The sequence below is a fragment of the Elephas maximus genome, chromosome 13 (assembly GCF_024166365.1).
Source record: "Elephas maximus indicus isolate mEleMax1 chromosome 13, mEleMax1 primary haplotype, whole genome shotgun sequence".
NCBI classification, from domain to species: Eukaryota; Metazoa; Chordata; class Mammalia; order Proboscidea; family Elephantidae; genus Elephas; species Elephas maximus.
Genome location: NC_064831.1, coordinates 47,278,245 through 47,297,659, shown reverse-complemented (window position 1 = coordinate 47,297,659; position 19,415 = coordinate 47,278,245). Strand labels below are relative to the sequence as shown.

The following is a 19,415-nucleotide window of genomic DNA, read 5'->3' as shown; positions in this document are numbered from 1 at the left end:
TAAATGCTTTGTGCAACCTGAATAGTTCCAAGTCATTACCAACACTTTGGACAATATATTAATTTGGGGCGGGTGGGGGGGGGGATAGAGCGGACAAAATAAGGGAAAACCTGAGATGCTTGTATTTCTTTCCTGGGTCAATAAAAACACACCAACCACCACTAGCCAACCATTATGCTCTTTCTTTTACACATCCCAAATCTTATAATCTCAACATGGTCTCTTGAAAATTTAATTATCATTGTCTACACTCAGAGTGTCATGCAGGTTTGAGAAGATAATGACAGTCATCCATCAACTCCATCCTGCAACACAATCAGCCCTATCTCACAGGCTTAAAAAATAAAAAATAAACTATCTAGATACCATTAAGTTACTAAAACACGATAATCTTAGCAGTTTAAATTTCTCAATCCTTTTTAATTATCAGTAGCAGACTGAAGTTTTACTATCTTAATACTTCTTTTCCACTATTACTTTTTTTCTCTGAACTTTTCTCCTGAATACTGCATCAGCCAATGGAAAGATACCAGGGTAGAGAAGTCTGAGATGTAGATCAAAAAAGAAAGGCTACTTGAAAATAATGGAAATACGAAGACAACCAGCTAAAAGCCATTTTGACATCCTGTATTTAAACAATTACAAATACACAAAAAGAATAACTTCCTTTTAGAATTTTGTAAGCTTCCATGAAAAGAGTCTCCACTTCTGAAAATGCTCCATGGGATTTCTTAAATGTACACCCATCATGAGTTTGGTAGTGAACATACTTTAAGCACGATTTTTCCTCTCCTCCTCCAAAGAGAGTAGTTTTCCTTCACATCTGAATTTAGAAACTTCCTTGACAGAAAGGCTTCCTACATGGCTACCAGTTTGCTTCTGAGCCTTTTCTTTTATGAATACAAAGTAGGCAGCTCTGTGAGGTGCTAACCAACATCAGAACAGAAGATAAAGAACATCATTTCTCTTTTGCTTTTGTAGAAGTAGTGTTATGTAAGCCTAATATTTTCAGCAGAGTTCTAATACTTTCAGGCCACTCCCTTTCCCCTAAATGCTGTCTTTCACAATCTAGGGAATGAGTTCTCCCGTTTCCTGAGCCCTTACCTTCTCATAAGTACAATCAGGAGTAACACAAAACCCAGTATGGCACTAGGCACTTAGTTAGACACGTAACACTTTTTTTTAAGTAGAATACTACATACTGGACATTTTAAAAAATTAATCTTTTAATTCTGAAAAGTTTCAAATACATATAAAGTAAAAAAAAAAGCAGTATAACGACCCGTCATGCAACATCACCCAGCTTCAACAATGGCTGTCATTCTGCTATTCCGGCTTCATTTATTCTGCCCTCTCAGCTTTTGTCCTCCCCCACTCTCATGCCAACAATCCCTTATTATCCTAATAACGTGTCTGTGACACCCCCCAAAGTCTATAATCTGTAGCCATTATTTAAAAGTTCTTTTCTCCTGAAATAAGTTTGCAAAAGAAAACACTGACTTTGTGAAACAATGTTTCTAACGGGCACTAAGTTCCACCAAATATAAGATTAGCCATTTTTATTGAGAGAACAGAAACAAAGAAACAATGAATGAAGTTCTTTTCCCTGCCAAGTAACCCCTATGTACTCTAATTCTCTCTGGCCTTTTAATAGAAGCAGGAAATGAAAACTGTCTACTGCTTGATACTCGAAGATGAAGCTTTGAAAAAACAGCCTCTCACAAAACAATTTATTTTACCTACGTTCCAAACAACCCACAATACCCAGAAGCTCATTCTACGGGCAGCTAATGGCTTTTCGCTCTCGCTAGTTATGTTATCACCTAGATCACATGGTTCAAACAACATTTTCTGAACACCTACTGTGTGTCTGCCACTGTGCAAGGCTGCTTCGTGAGCAAATCATCTTGAGTAGTGTCAACATCAACCCAGCAGCCAAGTCTTAAAGCCTTCTTAACCTTCCTGACTCTAGCAATTTCCCAGCCCCCAATCTCATAACCCACTCCCCCCTCCAACCTTACTCCACAGGTCTGAACTACCACCCCTCCCCAATATTCAACTCATGCAAAATCTTCCACTCCTACACCACCACCACTGTTATTACTGTACCTGTTCTTTTGCAGTAACCCACTGCCTGAGTCAATTCCAGCTCAGAGGGATTCTGTGGGACACAGCAGAACTAACTGCCCCATAGGGTTTCCAAGGCTGTAAATCTTGCCACATCTTTTTCCTGCGGAGCGGCTGGTGGGTTTGAACCACTGACCTTGCAGTTACCAGCCGACCGTTTCACCACTGTACCACCGGGGCTCCTTTCTTACGCCTCAAGACATCCCATATCTTGACCCCTCTCCCTTTTTTCCAGTCCCAAAGTTTAATCATGGCTTCATTTCCTTCATTTTAAACCTAGACCTTGTAGACTGTCATTTCAACCATTCTCTTATCACAACCTCAATTCCACTATCCTCTGTCACTTTACAGCTGTAACACCTTGGGTAAATTATATAAGCCCCTGAGGCCTCAGGTTCCTTAGCTGTCTAATATGAGCAATAACAGTAACAATAGTCTTCCTCTTGTAGAATGTTAAGAGGACGAAATGAACAGCGCATGGAAGGTGCAGAGAACAGTGCCTGGGACAAAAGTGTCTGGTATGTGCTATCATTTTATTATTATCATCACTATAATCAATCTACCCAAGTGGCCTGAAACCTGATCACTAGATCAGCTCAACCATTTGCTATCTAGATGCCTACATGCAGTCTGCTGAGTTCTACTGGAATCATAATAAAAACACACCTACAACCCTATGGGTTAACGTCAATAGTAATATCTGGTCTCCAACCACAGATGGATCATCAATACCACTTTGGAAAATCTTTTGTCACTAGAGAGCTCAAAGAAATGAAAGAACATTTGAAGGTCTTTTATTTCAATCAAACAGCAGGTACTCAAACCCTTCTATAACATGCTGGTAAAGAGGATGCCTCTGCCTGAATACACCCAGAGAGGGGAAGTCACTACCTTCCAAGGTTGAGTATCCCATCCTCTGGGCAGCTTGACTATGACAATGTTCCTTCTTATAATTCAGATGGCTTGATTCCTACCCATTTTTCAAAGTTTTGACCTCAAAAGTCACAGAACAAGCCAAATTATGCTGTGAATATTTGAAGATGCTTCTCATGTTTCTAGGGTCCTCCGTTCTTAAAACTAAAGGCCCCCAAGGCCCTCAGCCACTCTTCATATGACAGAGTTTCAAATTAATCTACTATTTCAAAGTCCTTCTCTGAATGAGTGTTGGCTTATTTATGCCAGCTGAAATGTATTGGCTCAGAAGGGAATACAGGAACGACTTTCTTGTTCTAAATATTATGTTTCTAATAATTCAGCCTAAGGCTAAGTTCCATACTATTAAGTTTGTTGTTACTTAAAGAAATATCCAAACGGCTTTTCCTCAAAACAACTAGCTTTAATTAATTCTCTTGGGGAAACAGCAGGCCAGTGTAGGACTGACCACGTAGGAAAGCCTTGATTTTCTTAATTATCAGAAACACATACCCATGTAGGAAAAAACAAAACAAAACAAAACACTGTGCTTCTATGGAAAATGATGTGTTACCTAGCACAGGGGTCAGCCAACTTCTTCTGTAAGCTTTGCAGGTCAGACTGTCTCTGTCGCAACCACTCACCTCTGGTACTGCAGAAGCAGCGGCAGAGCTGATATGTGAATGAATGTGAAGGAACCGGCACAGCTAGCGCTCCAATAAAACTATTCACAGAAAAGTGGTAGGGAGGGGGATGTGGCTGGTGGCCATAGTCTGCTGCCTGGGGTGTTCTAAAACATATCTTTACAGGTTCCCTTATTCTGATACTGTGGGAGTTATTTTACAACTCTGCAGTCCCTGGGTGGTGTAAATGGTTAACACACTCAGCTACTAACTGAAAGGCTGGAGGTTTGAGTTCACCCAGAGGTGCCTTGGAAGAAAGGCCTGGCAATCTACTTATGAAAAAGTCAGTCATTGAAAACCCTATGGAGCACAGTTCTACTCTGACACACAGCATGGGGTTGCCTTAAATTGGAACTGACTCCAAGTGATTTAAAAAAAATTTTTTTTTGTATTTTACAACTCTAAGTTGTTGACAACTTATAGTAATGCAAAATAATTCTTATCGATAGCACTGCAAAAAACAAATCCATCCAGTGAAGGATGAACAACTCTCCTGCCTTTAACACCTCTACTCCCAACAACACCTCTACTCCCATCTTCTAAAAGCAGGGGGCTGGGGCGGGGGGCCAGTTTTGCCTTCATCTGTATGCATTCAGCATTCATTTCCTGATCTATAAATGTATCTGTCTGGGGATTCTTCTTTGAACTAGTTAAAATACCTTACCAATTTTTTCATTAATGAATTAAATAAAATCTTTATATGTGTTCATTTGTATAGCTGCAGCAAAGTCATGATTTTACTTTTTTTTTTAAGCATCTTTTAACCCCTGCAATGTGCTGCTGCCTGGTAACTACAACTGGTTTAAACCACCTCCCATCCATCCTACTGCTCCTCACATGTGCCCTAGAGAATGCCATCTCAAACCGTCTCCCTATCTCCAGCTGATAAATTCTCTAGTATATCCCAAGCTAGAGCTTACGTTTTCTAAGAAACTTTTTTTCCCTCATCATGTCACTTGTTCAATCCAAAACCCTTATAGGACAAAATACAAACTCTTTTCTTGGACATTCAAGCACCTTACTTACAATCTCAAGCACTGCAGACTGTTCCTCTAAATAAACATTCCACTGAAGTCAAACTTGGATACCATTCCAAGAAAATAGTTATTTTTTTTCCATCTAATATATATTTACTGAAATCTTCCATTTTTCAGGCACTGAGCTAGAGGCTGGATATACGCAATGAACATGCAGTCACCAGCTCTGCCCTTATTAAGGTAAGTTTTGGTGGGGGAAAATTAAAGCCGCGACAAAACGCCTTGAGCACAACTGTGCACGTTTCACCGGTCACACGCTTTCTCTTCCCAAGGTATTCTCCCCCATCACGTATTTATCCATCCTCCAAGATCTCAGAGTTCTTTACTTCCTCTGCAAAACCTTCTCTGTATCAAAATCACATTTGTTCTTCTATCTTCTGAGTTCCAGTTTATATCTTATTACTTACTTGAGATTATGGGTCACCATATGCTTAGTTAATTGTCTACGAGTACAGAGCTTGTCTCTCCCCACGAGAATGTAAGCTTATTAAGGACTGGTAGTAACTCTTCTCTTCTGTTGCCTGGCCCAGTTCCTTGTACATAGTAACACAGGCAAATACTTGTTGATTTGTTCCTTTATTTTTTAAGCAAGTCTTGTAATATGTGAAGCTGTTTCCTTGGTGTTTTTCACCCAGTAAGATAGAAAAATGAGAGAAAGGATGAAGCATTTAAACTGTAAGTGAATCTGGTCTGCTTAAAACATAAAGAAAAACAACACTTTTGTGTGTGTGTGTGGATTGGGTATGCTATATTTATAAGGGCACGATAATTCTTAGAAAATGAAGGATTATTTTTGTTAAATGTAAAATAAAGAATGGTAAAAACTGCAAAAATCTGGCCAATAAAATGTTAAAATACAATGAACATGTTATACTCTGGGATAAAGATCTGTGTAAATCTAATAAAAACAGAGGAAAACTCTCATTGTTACCTGAGTAAAAGCAGGTTGAAAATTAAGCAAAGCATCTCAAATACTTCTTAAGGAATGTATTCTAAACTTATAGAAATTTATAAAAGCACTACTTCAAACCAAAATCTAGAGATCAAACAATTAAGGTTGCAGAAATAATTTTAAATGCATTAAAATTTTATAGTGTTAGCAAGTTAAAAATTTACTTTTATGAGTAAAACTAGTAAGATTTTCTTATATTCTTATGGACACCTCAGGCTGGATAGCTATTCTATTGATCCCATACTTTGGGGTTTTCTCTAAATATACTCTCTGAAGTCACCCCATCAAGCCACATGGTTAAAACTGTCAATTCTCCTGACAAAGGAAGATTGTCCTCCTTAAAAGAGAAACCCTAAAGAAAACAAAAAGAGAGGCATAGTTGTATCACCAAACCAAACCCACCGCCATCTAGCTAATTCCAACTCACAGCAACCCCAGCTGTTACAGAGTAGAACTGCTCCCTAGGGTTTTCTTGGCTGTGATCTTTACAAAAGCAGATCACCAGGCCTTTCTTCAGTGGTGCCTCTGGGTGGGTTCAAACCACCAACCTTCAGGTTAGTAGCCGAGTACAAACCGTTTGTGCCATGCTGTGACAGTTACACCATAGGAAACCTCCTATACAGCAGTTTGCAATCATGTTCCCAGCTAAAATGAGCCTGTTCTTGAAATTACCAGAATTACAAGTCTAGAAGGTACTGGGAGTCTTTATATAATTTTCTGTTGTTGTTGAGGGGACTGGAAGTCTTTTGCTCATCTGTTGCACTTAAAACTCCTACCCAACACAGAAGAACCTGTAGAAGCCTTGGTAATCTTATCACAGAGTTGCAGGAGTTCTAATATGTCCCGGACACCAGTCCTTTGTCAGATACATGTTTTACAAAACTGAATCCCAGTCTGTAGCTTGTCTATTCATTTTCTTAACTATGTCATTTGATGAGCAGAAGTCTTTAATAATGATGAAGTCTAATTTATCTTTTCTTTTTTCTATTTTGTGGTTATTTCTTTCTGTATCTTATCTAAGAAACCTCTGCTTATCCCCAAGTTGTGACGATATTCTCTCATAATTTTATTCTTCACATTTGAGAGTTTTAGCTTTTACATTTAGATCTAGGTTCACCTTGAATTAATTTTTATGTTTAGTGTGGGACAGGGACTGAAGTTCTTATTTGTCCATATGGACATCCAGTTGTTACTGCATCTTTTGTTGAAAAATCTTCCCCCAATTGCTAAGCAGCATTCACTGTACAAATATACCACGGGTTATTTATCCATTCTCCTGTTGATGAACATCTGGGTTGTTTCCAGTTTTAAACTATCATGAACAAAGTTGCTACAAATATATTAGTGAATAATGGTTTCAATTCTCTTGGATAAATACCTAGAAACAAAGCTGCTGGATCACAGGGTGGATGCATATTTAACTTAGTAAGAAACTGCCAAACAGATCTCCAAAGTCGTGGCACCATTTTTCACTTCCACTAGCAGCGCAGGACAGTTCAAGCTGTCCCTGATCCTTGACAACACTGGATGTTCTCAGCCTTTTTAATTTCAGCTAGTCTGGTAGATGTGCAGTGGTATGACATTGTGGCTTTAACTTAGATATGCCTGATAGCTAATAATGCAGAACATTTTTTCATGCACTTACTGCCTATTTATCTTCTTTTGTGAAGTGTGTGCTCAAGTGTTTTTGTCCATTTTTTAAAAACAAGGGTGTCTGTCCTTTTATTATTGAGTTGCTGAGGATTATTATATATTCTACATATAAATCCTCTGTCAGATACATATGTTGCAGACATCTTCTCCCAGTCTGTGGTTTCTCTTCATTTTCTTGATGGTGCTTTTTTTAATGAGTACAAGTTTTTAATTTTAAGTACAATTTATCAATTTTTCATTTACGTTTTATACTTTTTGTCTTCCCTAAAAAATTTTTGTTAGCCCCGAGATGGCAAAACCAGTCTTTTTTTTTTCTACCCTAGCACCTTTATCACTTTAGTTCTCAAGTTTAGGTCTATGATCAACCTCAAATTTACGTTTGTGTATGGTGTAAGGTAAGAGCTGAGGTTCTTTTAAATTTTTTTTTTAACTTTTTTCAAATTGATAGAGTTGTTCCAGCATCATTTGTTAAAGAGATCTTTCTCTTCTTATTGAATTGCTGTGGCTGTCTTATAAAACACCATTTGTCATATAGGTAGGGTCCCTTTCTGGACTCTATCCTGTTCTATGATCTATTTGTAAATTCTTACAAAGATACCACATTGTCTTGCTTAGTACTGATTTATAGTAAGCCTCTAAAAGTCAAGTCAAGGAAATCCTTCAATTTTGTTTTAATTCTTCGTAATTCTTTGACTTTTTAAATGCATTTTAAAATAATATTTATCAATTTCTATAAAAAGCCTGCTGGACTTTTGGCTGATACTGCATTAAATCTATGGATCAATTTGGGAAGAAATGATATTTAAAAGATATTGAGTCTTCCAATTCATGAACACAGCATATCTATTTATTCAGATCTTCTTTGATTATTCTCAGCAATGCTTCATAGTTTTCATCGTTGAAGTCTTACATTCCTTTTGTTAAACATATCCCTAAGTATTTTATGCTTCTGATGCCACTGTAAATGGTTTTGCTTTCATTTCATTTTTCAACTGTTCTTTGCTAGTACACAGAAATGCAATTGACTTTTTATATTGACTTTGTATTTGTAGGAGCCCTGGTGGTGCAGTGGTTAAGGCGCTCAGCTGTTAACCAAAACGTCTGCAGTTCAAACTCACTAGCTGCTCTGAGGGAGAAAGATGTGGCGGTCTGCTTCCATAAATATTACTGCTTTGAGAACCTCATGGGGCAGTTCTACTCGGTCCTGTAGGGTTGCTATGAGTTGGCATCACCTCCGACAGCAGTTGTTTTTTTTTTTTTTTTTTGTATCTGTGACATAGATGACTATATTAATTAGTTCTAGGAGCATCTTGATGATTCTTTAAGATTTCCTGTATTCATGAACATGCCATCCACAAATAAATCCAGCTTGACTTACTCCATTCCAATCTTTATACTTTTTTTTCTTGCTTTATTAGACTGGCCAGGATATAAGTGGTGAGAGCAGAAATTCTTACCTTGTTCCTGGTGTTCGGGGCAAGCATTTAGTCTTTCACCATTAAGTACGCTCTTAGGTGTAGGTTTTTCACACACACCTTTTGCCAAATTAAGGAAGCTGCCTTCTATTCTTGGTTTGCTGAGAGCTTTTATGATGGAGTATTTGATTTTGTCAAATCCCTTGTCTACATCTATAAAAATGATCATATTGCCCTTCCCTTTAACTGGGTTAATGTGGTAGACTAAGCTGATTTTCAAACGTTGTAAACCAAACTTTAATCTCAGGTATAAACCAAAGGTGGGCAGGATATACTATTCTTTTTATTCTTGCTGGATTAGTTCTGTTAATATTTTGTTCATGAGGAATAATACATTCATAAACAGAGAGAGACAGAGAGAGGAGGAGGAACAACAACAACTGAGGGGGTAGGGGGAAGACGGAGAGGAAGACTTTGTCAGGTGTCAGGTTTGGGTATCAGAGTTATGCTCACCTCATAAATTAAGTTGGGAAGTATCCCCTCCTCCTTTATTTTCTAAAATAGTTTATGTAAGATTTGTATTGTTCCTTCTTTAAGCGTTTGACAGACTTCATTAGTGAAACCATAAGGCCGTTGAGCTTTCTTTGTGGAAAGATTTTTGAGGTAACTCACTTTCCTTATTAGATATAGGGCTACCCAGATTTTCTGTTTCATTTTGTTGCCTTTGGTAAAAGTATTTTTCAAGGAATTTGCGTATTTCCTCTAATTAATTAATCCAAATTAATTTGTTGGATTAAGTTGTCCATACTATTTCCTAATTATCTTATTAATGTATATATGATTTACAGTGATAACCTCTATTTCATTCCTGATACTGGTAATTTGCATGCGAAAGGCAGACAATAAATAAGGAAGACTGAAGAAGAATTGACACCTTTGAATTATGGTGTTGGTGAAGAATAGTGAATATACCATGGTCTGCCAGAAGAACAAAAAAGTCTGTCTTGGAAGAAATACAGTCGCAGGCAAGGATGCTGAGACTTCATCTAACGTACTTTGAACATGTTATCAGGGAGGACCAGTTCCTGGAGAAGGACATCATGGTTGGTGAAGTAGAGGGTGAGTGAAAAAGAGAAGACCATTGGTAAGACGGACTGACCCAGTGGCTGCAACAATGGGCTCAAGCGTAACAATGATTGTGAGGATGGCGCCGGACTGGGCAGTGTTTCGTTCTGCTGTACCTAGGGTCCCTAGGAGTTGGAACCCACTCAATGGCACCTAACAACAACAACATTGGTAATTTGTGTTTCTCCTTTCCCTTTGTCTCTCGTCTCTCACCCTCCTTTCTCTTTTCTCAATCAGTCTATCTAAATCAGTCTATCTAGGGAGCTATTAATTTTATGGAGATTTTTTTTTAAAACCAATTTTTTTTCTATTGATTTCTACTCTTATTTTTATTATTTCTATTTCCCCCTTTTAATTCTTTTTAATTTTTGCTTCATTTATTTTGAAGCTCCATTATTTATTCACTGTTTTGTGTTTATCATTACTCTTTTCTCATTATCAAACACCCCTATGTTTAAAGATTGATATACGATGAGACTGGTTATTGTGGAAAAAGAAGGTGGAAAGAAGCAAATGGTCTGGGTATCTTTTCAAATAACTGAGAGTTAACTGTGTTTTTAAAGTTGTCATTTTCTCAAGGGTACAATATCTGAACTCTGATGAAACTTAAATATCTTTGAACAAACCCAAGACCCTTCCATGTTCTAGGTTTAAATCGGTTGTGAAACACTTACGGAAACTAATTATAATAAACACCTGTTTAAGATGTATCAATGAAAACCTTAGTCATAATGATAAAAGGATTTTTCACTTAACTCTGGCAGTTTTTAAAGATCGTACCTATTGTTAATAAAGACATTGGCTTCTATGCTCTGTGTTGGATCAATAAAAAATAATTCAATTGCAGAATGATCCATCACTGTTTCCAGCACTACTGCTACACCAGTCTCCTTTTAATGGTTCATCAGTTATGCGACTGCCATGAAGGTAATGAGGAGGTTCATTTAGGAACATATTATTACATCATCTTAACATGAAGTGAGGCCTATCAGGCATTATTAAATTAGCCTGAATTTTGCAGTATGTCAGCAGCATTTTATGTGCATTAATAGCAAAGTTAATGTTCCTTGGGGGATTTTGTTGAAGAAAAATGATTTCAAGGTGGCATTTGGATATAATATTGTAGCCTCTGTTTATACTTCCTCCTATTACCATTGTGGGTAAGATTTTTTATGCCACTTGTGAACAGGCAGAACAAAACGGCAGTAAATTAGTTGTTTCAGTGTATCTTCTTTTTTCTCCTCTGATCCATCATAATAAACGCTGTTAGGAACACAGGTTTTTCCCTGACTGGGAGTGATGTACTTTTCTTAAGTCTTGAATTTCCTGAGTTTACTCAGGCCTAAAATCACCTGGTGTCATCGACCACATGTCTCTTAGCAGTCCGAGCACAATCAGAGGTGAGTAACAATAATCAACAGCAAAGCCATTGTTCCTTCTGCAATGAAGACTTCTTTTAAAGAGTCCTCCTGGCTTCAGGGATGCTGTTTGTCCTTGGGGCAGTGTAGTCTTTTCTCTTCTTCGCAGGAATGTGGGTTCAGACACTGCCTCTGTGAGTTCTTCAAAAATGGAATCTTTCTCTCACTTGGATGGGATGCCTTTTAGTCTGCTTGTAGGTAGCATCGCTGCTGTTCAGCATTTCACACATTCCAATAGCTCTGCCTTTCTCTTTTCCAAAGGCCTGCCTTAGTTCTCCAAAATACTTATAAATGGTTGTCAAATGGTGATCTTACTTTCTTTTTTACTCCATAAATGCTTAGAATTGGCGTACAGAGCCCACCCACTGTCGTTGAGTCGATTCCGACTCATAGCGACCCTGTAGGACAGAAGGGAACTGCCCATAGAGTTTCCAAGGAGCGCCTGGTCGATTCAAACTGCCGACCTTTTGCTTAGCAGCCGTAGCTCTTAACCACTACACCACAGGGTTTCCGAGAGGAGCTCTGGTTTTTCAAAGCATGATCCCCAGTCCATTTGAGTTAGCAACATCTGTGGCACTCATTAAAACTATAAATCCCCAAGTCCCTCCTTGACCAAGAGGAGCCCTGCTGCACAGTGGTTAAGTGCTTGGATGCTAACCAAAAGGTCAGTGGTTCAAACTCACCAGCCGCTCCACAGAAGAAAGATGTGGCAAGTCTGCTTCTGTAAGGACTACAGCCCTGGAAACCCTACGGGGCAGTTCTATTCTGTCCTATAGGGTCACTATGAGAATCAATTCAATGGCAATGGGTCCTTGGCCAAACAAATTAGAGTGGGAGAGAGTAAGGGTATGGGTTAAACAATCTGCGGGACTGTCATGCTGCAATATAGTCATATCACAGTTGTCACAGTGAAAAAATCAAGCACGGGTATAGAAGTTTTATCACTTGTCAGATGCATGGCCTTGATCAAATGACTTTTCATATTTTTATGCAAATAATGTGTGCCTTCTACATTTGTTTGCCAACCACGTCCTCCCCCTTCAAGGTCTCTTCATAAGTATCATGATGCCAATTTTGTTTTTACATGTTGCTGTAAAAAATTAGCATAGCGCATTGGTGAAAATACTCGGGGCGGGGGGAGGCGAGAGGGCATGGTTGGCAAACAAACATGGAAGGCATGCGCTATTTGCATAAAAACACAGTAATCTGGAGAATCCCTGTTTTCTCATCCGCAAAATTGGCTGCTTTGAAAGGATTAAATGTACTCATATCTACTTAAATCAATGCCTGGGTCAGTTACGAAAAAAACCCAAACCCACTGCCGTCGAGTCGATTCTGACTCATAGCGACCTTACAGGACACGGTAGAACTGCCCCACAGAGTTTCCAAGGAGCACCTGGTGGATTTGAACTGCCAGCCTTTGGGTTAGCACTTAACCACTATGCCACCAGGGTTTCCAGTTAGTGCTCAGTAAAAGGAAGCAATTGTTATTAGAATCCGAGGTGCCTATGTCTAAAACAAAAAAAAATTGTTTAAATGAGAACTGAATCTGCTACAAATGCATATTAACACATGGCAAAACTGTTAAGATTCATATTTGCAAAACTGGAGAATTACATAAATAGAGGTTACCATCAATTCTGACTCAATAGCAATACCTTGCTCAAAGGAGTATAAAAATATAAATGAAAATGAATTAATATAAGCATTAACTTCATGACTCATTAAATGCAGCTGTACTTTCAAAGAGCTTACAGTATTTTTTTTTTCTCAAGTTTAGCGGTAATGTTAACATTAGATAGACCAGAGGTTTTTAAATTTTCTTGGTCACTTAACAATAATACTAAGAACGCAAAAGAGCTTTTTTAATGTTGGTTATATAACTAGAGAATTTTTTTAAAAATTTGTATTTATTTTTCAAAATGCTTTCACAAGTGCAGAGAATTTAACTTTTAGAGACCGACAAAGTAAAAGAAGAAATTGCTAACCCTATTACTCAAGTGAGGAAATCAATGTAGAGATGGAACTTGAAATCAGGTATGCTGATACTAAATCTTAAAACTCCTTCCATTTATCACCCTCAGCTGGCATCACTGACCTACTGTTAACCAGGAACTAACAGTGGCACTTTCATCTACTTGATAACAGGTAACTACACCTTTCACGGTGCTATGGGGCATTCTTATGCCATAAAAAAAAAAAAAAAAGTACAAGATTCAGTAGTACCCGATCGAGCTGGCGTCTTAGACTGACAATCGAGTTGTAAAGAACTTGAAGGCCTTGAAGCAGGCTGGTAGACAGATCTACTCAATGATATGTCACACTGGCAGTTTACAAGACATCTCTGTACAGGACTCTCTGTAGTTATTTTTTACCAACTACTCATTGTCAAAATAATGTGAATTAGTTTTTAATACCTTCTTTTGCTCTGAACAGATTCAGAAGAAAAGAGATGGTTAAGTGACCTACGAAACCGATAATGAGAGAGATGCAGACAGGATGGCTAGGCCTCAGTCCAATTCATTGAAGAATTCAAATTCAGGTTATGACATTCAAACAGCAACTTGTATCACAAAAGAGAATGAGCTCTCATGTCAAATATAATTTACAGAAATATTAAAATCACTGATGCCCAGTCAATTCAGCCAAAAAGGAAGGATACTGTGGTTCTTATTAGCGGGCAATACTAGAAATACAGAAAAGGGCTGTTAGATCTTCGGTGGCCTCAAAGCATCATTATCCTCTTTTCCTTGAACAAGGGTCTGAAAATCGCCTCAAAGCAGGCTAGGAGTTCAACTGCTTCTTTTATATTGATCTTTATTGTGACCTGAATAAGCACTTATGTTCTTTGGTTCTCTGACATTTGTAATTGGCCACGAGCGATGTGCTGCTAAACGTTTAATAACTGCTTTCTCCCTAACCCCACCCCACAAAAAGCCCTCATTTGTAGCATTTCTGATATTTCCACCATGGTGATGTCAACTAGCTTGCAAAATTCCTGAAAATTTAACAAGGGGCTCTTGTGAGCTGGCAAGAGCTGGGTATGACAGAAACATAATGTATACATTTATAAATGGCTATAATGAAATAATCAAAGCTAACCACAAACACAGAAAACAAACTAATTATTATTAACACCATAAAAAACTTAAAAAAAAAATCACTTAGATGAGTATAACTGCTGGGTCAGAAGCAAGGAATCTGGGTGTTAGTTCAGCTACTATCTCCACCTCTGTGACGGTGAACAGACCACCTAATCATCCTGGGCCTATTTGTTGGGTTTACCAGGAAGAGGACTGAAATAGATGATCTCCAATTTTTATAATATATTATCATACAATGAAAAGGTATATCACAAAACAGGTAATTGTGCAGAACTGTCTTAGACACAATTAAGCAATTATGAGACGTGCACTAAATGGAGCAGCACTATCAGCAAGTCAGCTAAAGCATCAGCTCATATGCCCCCTCTGACATTAGGGTGGGCCTCATGAAAAGCTTGCAGGCCACAGAAAACAAATTTTACGTATTCTGCCACTCCTTTCAATGTTTTTTGGCTTCATTCTCATGGGAGTCTGAGGGTAAACTGAGTGTTCAGGATTCTCAGTCTAAAAATACGGGAAGCAGAACAGGCGGGGCGGGAGGGAATTAGTGGAAATGCAACACGCGAGTGAGTATGGAAGGGCTGAAAACAAAGCCTCCAAGTCAAAAGACCTCAAGAAGCCTTAAAAAAAAAAAGTCGGTAAAATGTGGGATTGAAATGAAAATACTTTCAATGCATTAGGATATTCAAGCTATATAAAGCAATCAATCATATGTTTTCTTCAAGTTACGTATCAGCAACTCTTCTTTCTCTGAGGGAATATGCAAAAACCATTTTCAGAAAGAATTGGCATTTTTGCAAGGGATGGGGGAGGTGACTGCTACTTTATTTCCACGTAAAACTGAGACGGGTTATGAAAGTCTGATGATGGAGGAAGACAATCTGGTGAACCAGGGAAAGGAAACCAATTTAAGCAGCAGGAGCACAATAAAAGAAAGTATGTTTAATTGCTAAGTAACTACCACCTTTAGTCACAAATTAAAGGAACAAATAATGGTGAAATAAATTGGGTAAATTTCTATCTCCTCCACTATGAAAGCCTTTTTATGTGTTAAAAAATTATCTCACTGCTTTTGTGTTCATTTAACTTACTTGACAGCCTGGTAATCCGGTGTCTCGGCTATACAGGGAAAATGAGCCTCTCTCTGATGTTTTTCCTATAAAACAAAATAATTTTATATAAAAACATTCATTTATTGACAGACGATCAATTCAACTTCTAGACTATTTGTGGTAATTATATTGGGGTTTGGAAGTAGAGAACAAATGACAAACAAAAAGATAAAATCCAATAAATAAAATTTTATTCTAGCTAGTATAAGGGCCAAATTCTGACTGTGTATAAAACAGCATGTATTTTATTTATTTTTAATGTGGAACATTTTCAATATAGTCAAAAGAACGGCAAAGAACAGATACCTAAACAGCCAACGGTATAACCCATGTACCTGCTAGTGAGAATAACATATTCCCACTATCTGCTTCAGACTGAACATTTCTTCCTCTCTCTCTCAGGAATTAAAACAGTACACATACAGCTCAAATCCCGCCCAATACACCCCCCCCCAAAAAAAAAAAAAAACCCCACTGCCGTTGAGTCGATTCTGACTCATAGCGACCCTACAGGACACCAAGGGAACCATAATGTGAATTTGGTATATATGATTCCCATGTGTATTTTGTATTTTTAATATATATGTACTCAATACACATTACTGTCTGTGCTTAACACATTTTAACAAATTAGATTACATGGTATCTATCTTTTTGAAACTTGCATTTCCACGCAATATTATATTTTTGAGATCCATGCTTTTCATAGACACTCAGTAGTAACTCATTTACTGTTACTACTGCAAAATGTTCCATTATACAAACAAACAAAACCAGTTTATCTAGTCCCCTACCAAAGGTGAGACTGCTTCTACTTTTTCTGTTATCAGAAGCAGTGCTAAAACAAACACACCTGCACAACTCCTGTACACACATACACAGGAGATTCTCTAGGACAGGCACAAAGAAGTGGAACTGCTGGATTAAAGGTTGCATACTTTCCACTTCACAGGTATTGCCTTATTACTCCCCAAACTGCCGTGCCAATCTACACTCTTCCCAGCAATATATAATAACCCTGTGGGACTACAGCCACAGTTCAGAAGTCAGGTGGCCAAGTGTCAGGAATGGTCCAGACCAGTATCTGCAGGGAGGGCGAAGGTCCCAGAGTGCTGACAACTGGCAGCCACGTACTCACTCGACTCCTTTCCTTCCTCACTCTGCAATACCCTGTAGTCTGAGTATGCTCAGCAAAGTGAATTTATAAATATTATATACTGTTGAACTAAAAAGACCCTCAAACAGACATGTGGCTTAAGAAGACTTCTGCTAAGAGATCATAGTTTGATGCTAACATCAAAGATGCAAGAATAAACAATAGGACAAAAACCTGACTCTTTTTCTTCAATCCAAGGTAAAAACAATAGCAATGTAACCGGATCTAACCAGAAGTTGTCCAAAATACTTAAACTTTTGAGACTGTATGAACTTCACCAAAGCTGCATACTAGACACTGAGTCATTAGTTTGTGATTATATAAAAATGTATAGTTTATTAATAAATAATTACACATGGATGGGAAACTCAAAGCTGTTTATTGGTATAGTGCTTGATTTAAAAAAACAGAAAAACGCTGTGAGCCATGGTGGTGTAGTGGTTAAGAGCTCAGCTGCTAACCAAAAGGTCAGCAGTTCGAATCCACCAACCACTACTTGGAAATTCTATGGGGCAGTTCTACTCTGTACTATAGGGTCAAAATGAATCAGAACTGACTTGATGGCACCTAACAACAACAACAACACAGGCTAACACTAAGATCGTTTTCATTAAAGTATATACATGCCAGGTTGGCTAATCCTGATGTAGGTATTTCACAACTCTAAATCTGGCATTTATTGACCCATTCCATTAAGCAATGGAAACCCTGGTGGTATAGAGGTTAAGTGCTATGGCTGCTAACCAAAAGGTCGGCAGTTCGAATCCGCCAGGCGCTCCTTGGAAAATCTATGGGGCAGTTCTACTCTGTCCTACAGGGTCGCTATGAGTCAGAATCGACTCAACGGCACTGGGTTTTTTTTTTTAGATAAGCGAAATAATCCTTGTAATAACAAAGCTAGTTATCAGAAAATACTTTAACAATTAGGGATATAATTTCCGAGCCCATTAAAGATATTATAAAATGTGTCTTAAGAAGCATTTCTTGGCCATTACCGACGAAACACATATTTCAGGTGAACAATCACCAACATACAAAAAATGAAGATTTACAAAAGTTTAATTAATGTGGTCTAGCTGCTTTATATTTTCACCATATAGTAATATGCTCTACGTATAGAACTTCAGTTTACAAAACATAAATATGAAATAAAAAAACCTATATGTAACTCTTTAAGGAAGTATCTTTTACAAGCAAGAATGCTAGAAAGAGAGTGACATCCTAGGGTTTTGGACTCTATTCTTCTACTCTCAAGTAGCCTGGGCCCACAAAATCATTAAAGGATTACACACTTGCAATTTTGACGTGCTCTTCCCCCTCCTTGTGCCTCATTAAAATGGATCAGAAACTTTCCTGGACCAAGAAGGCAGCAGAGACTGAAGGGAAATGTCAACTCGGAATGACTGGCAGAAAAGAGATTATAGGGGAAAACAAAGGGCAGACTGCATGTACAATTTGGAGGTATTCTTTTTCAATCAACACATTAAACGAGTGTGTTAGACATTAAAAATCATTCACATATATGTTTTTACAAAACTGTTCCCTTTAAAAACAAATCTTTCACATACGTGGCAGCACAAAATTGGGAGACTACATTGGACTATGTCAACATTTAAAGCAAATGCCATACAGTAAAAAAAACAAACAAAAAAATCACCTGAGTATAAAACTATACCAGCAGTTTTATTCATTCATCATGATATGCTACTAACTTATTAGTGACTGAAATACTCACCAAGTACCTTCTACCTTGCAAATTCCTCTTAAAACGTTGTTTCAAACAACCAGTAAGACTAACACCTAAGCAACAACTTAAGATGTTATTATATTTTTCACTCAATATACTAGTAAGGAACTTTTTTTATGTTGCAGTACAAAAGGGAACAAAGTAAGATACCAGTATGAGCTCTGTTTTTAATAAAGCATGGCTTTCAAACACAATAGGAGCCCTGGTGGTGCAGTGATTAAAAGTTCGGCTGCTAACCAAAAGGTCGGCAAGTTGGGATCCAGCAGCTGCTCCTCCAGGGTAGTTCTACTCTGTCCTACAGGGCCCCTGTGAGTTGCAATCGACTCAATGGCAATGGGTTTGGTTTTTCAAATACAATCTTAGTATCTGTGTGGAGGTTACCCATTTAACAGATTTAAGAAAAAGTAAAATTATAAATTGCTTTCCTTTGCGCATTAAATTTCCTAAACTTCCTCTTCCTTTCACAAAGGATATATGGCTCAGACAGAATACAAACTAATTTAACAGAAGCTGAAAATATCACAAAGCAAAAGTTTCTTCCAAAATGGGAAGTTGATAGCATATTTTGAAAATGATACTTAACTTACTTAAATGAGACTTTGAAAGGTAAATACATTCTTATTTCACCTCTCACTAGGAACTAAATTACTTTCTTAGAGACTTAAAAATCTGGTTGCTCCTGAAATATAACAATGCATACTCAGTCTGACACTTAGGAGGCATTCATGTTTATTTCTTTCAAAATTACTTTTCACAAAAACAATTCTCATTAATTAAAATGAATCATATAATTCTCTCTATCTCACATGTCTAGCAAATAACAAAACCCCCTGGCTATTGTATTACAGGTTTCTGCTAACTTTTATATAAATTTCATATATAAATGCAATATGTGGACAAATTTAATGGTAAATTTCAGCTGAAAACAGTTTAAAAACCCTTAGTAAATTGAAATAGATCTAATTACCCATAAA

The 19,415-nt window shown here is 37.7% G+C and overlaps 1 protein-coding gene across 8 annotated transcripts in view; it reads right to left on the bottom strand.

Annotated features, from left to right (window-relative positions):
- TCF12 (transcription factor 12) overlaps nt 1–19,415 on the bottom strand; it is a 340,913-nt gene that overhangs the window by 109,156 nt on the left and 212,342 nt on the right. For all 8 annotated transcript variants that reach the window (XM_049905316.1, XM_049905314.1, XM_049905315.1 and 5 more), the window contains one exon: nt 15,518–15,582. In XM_049905316.1, coding sequence (XP_049761273.1) covers nt 15,518–15,582 — 65 coding nt within the window. The remainder of the gene's footprint in view (nt 1–15,517; nt 15,583–19,415) is intronic.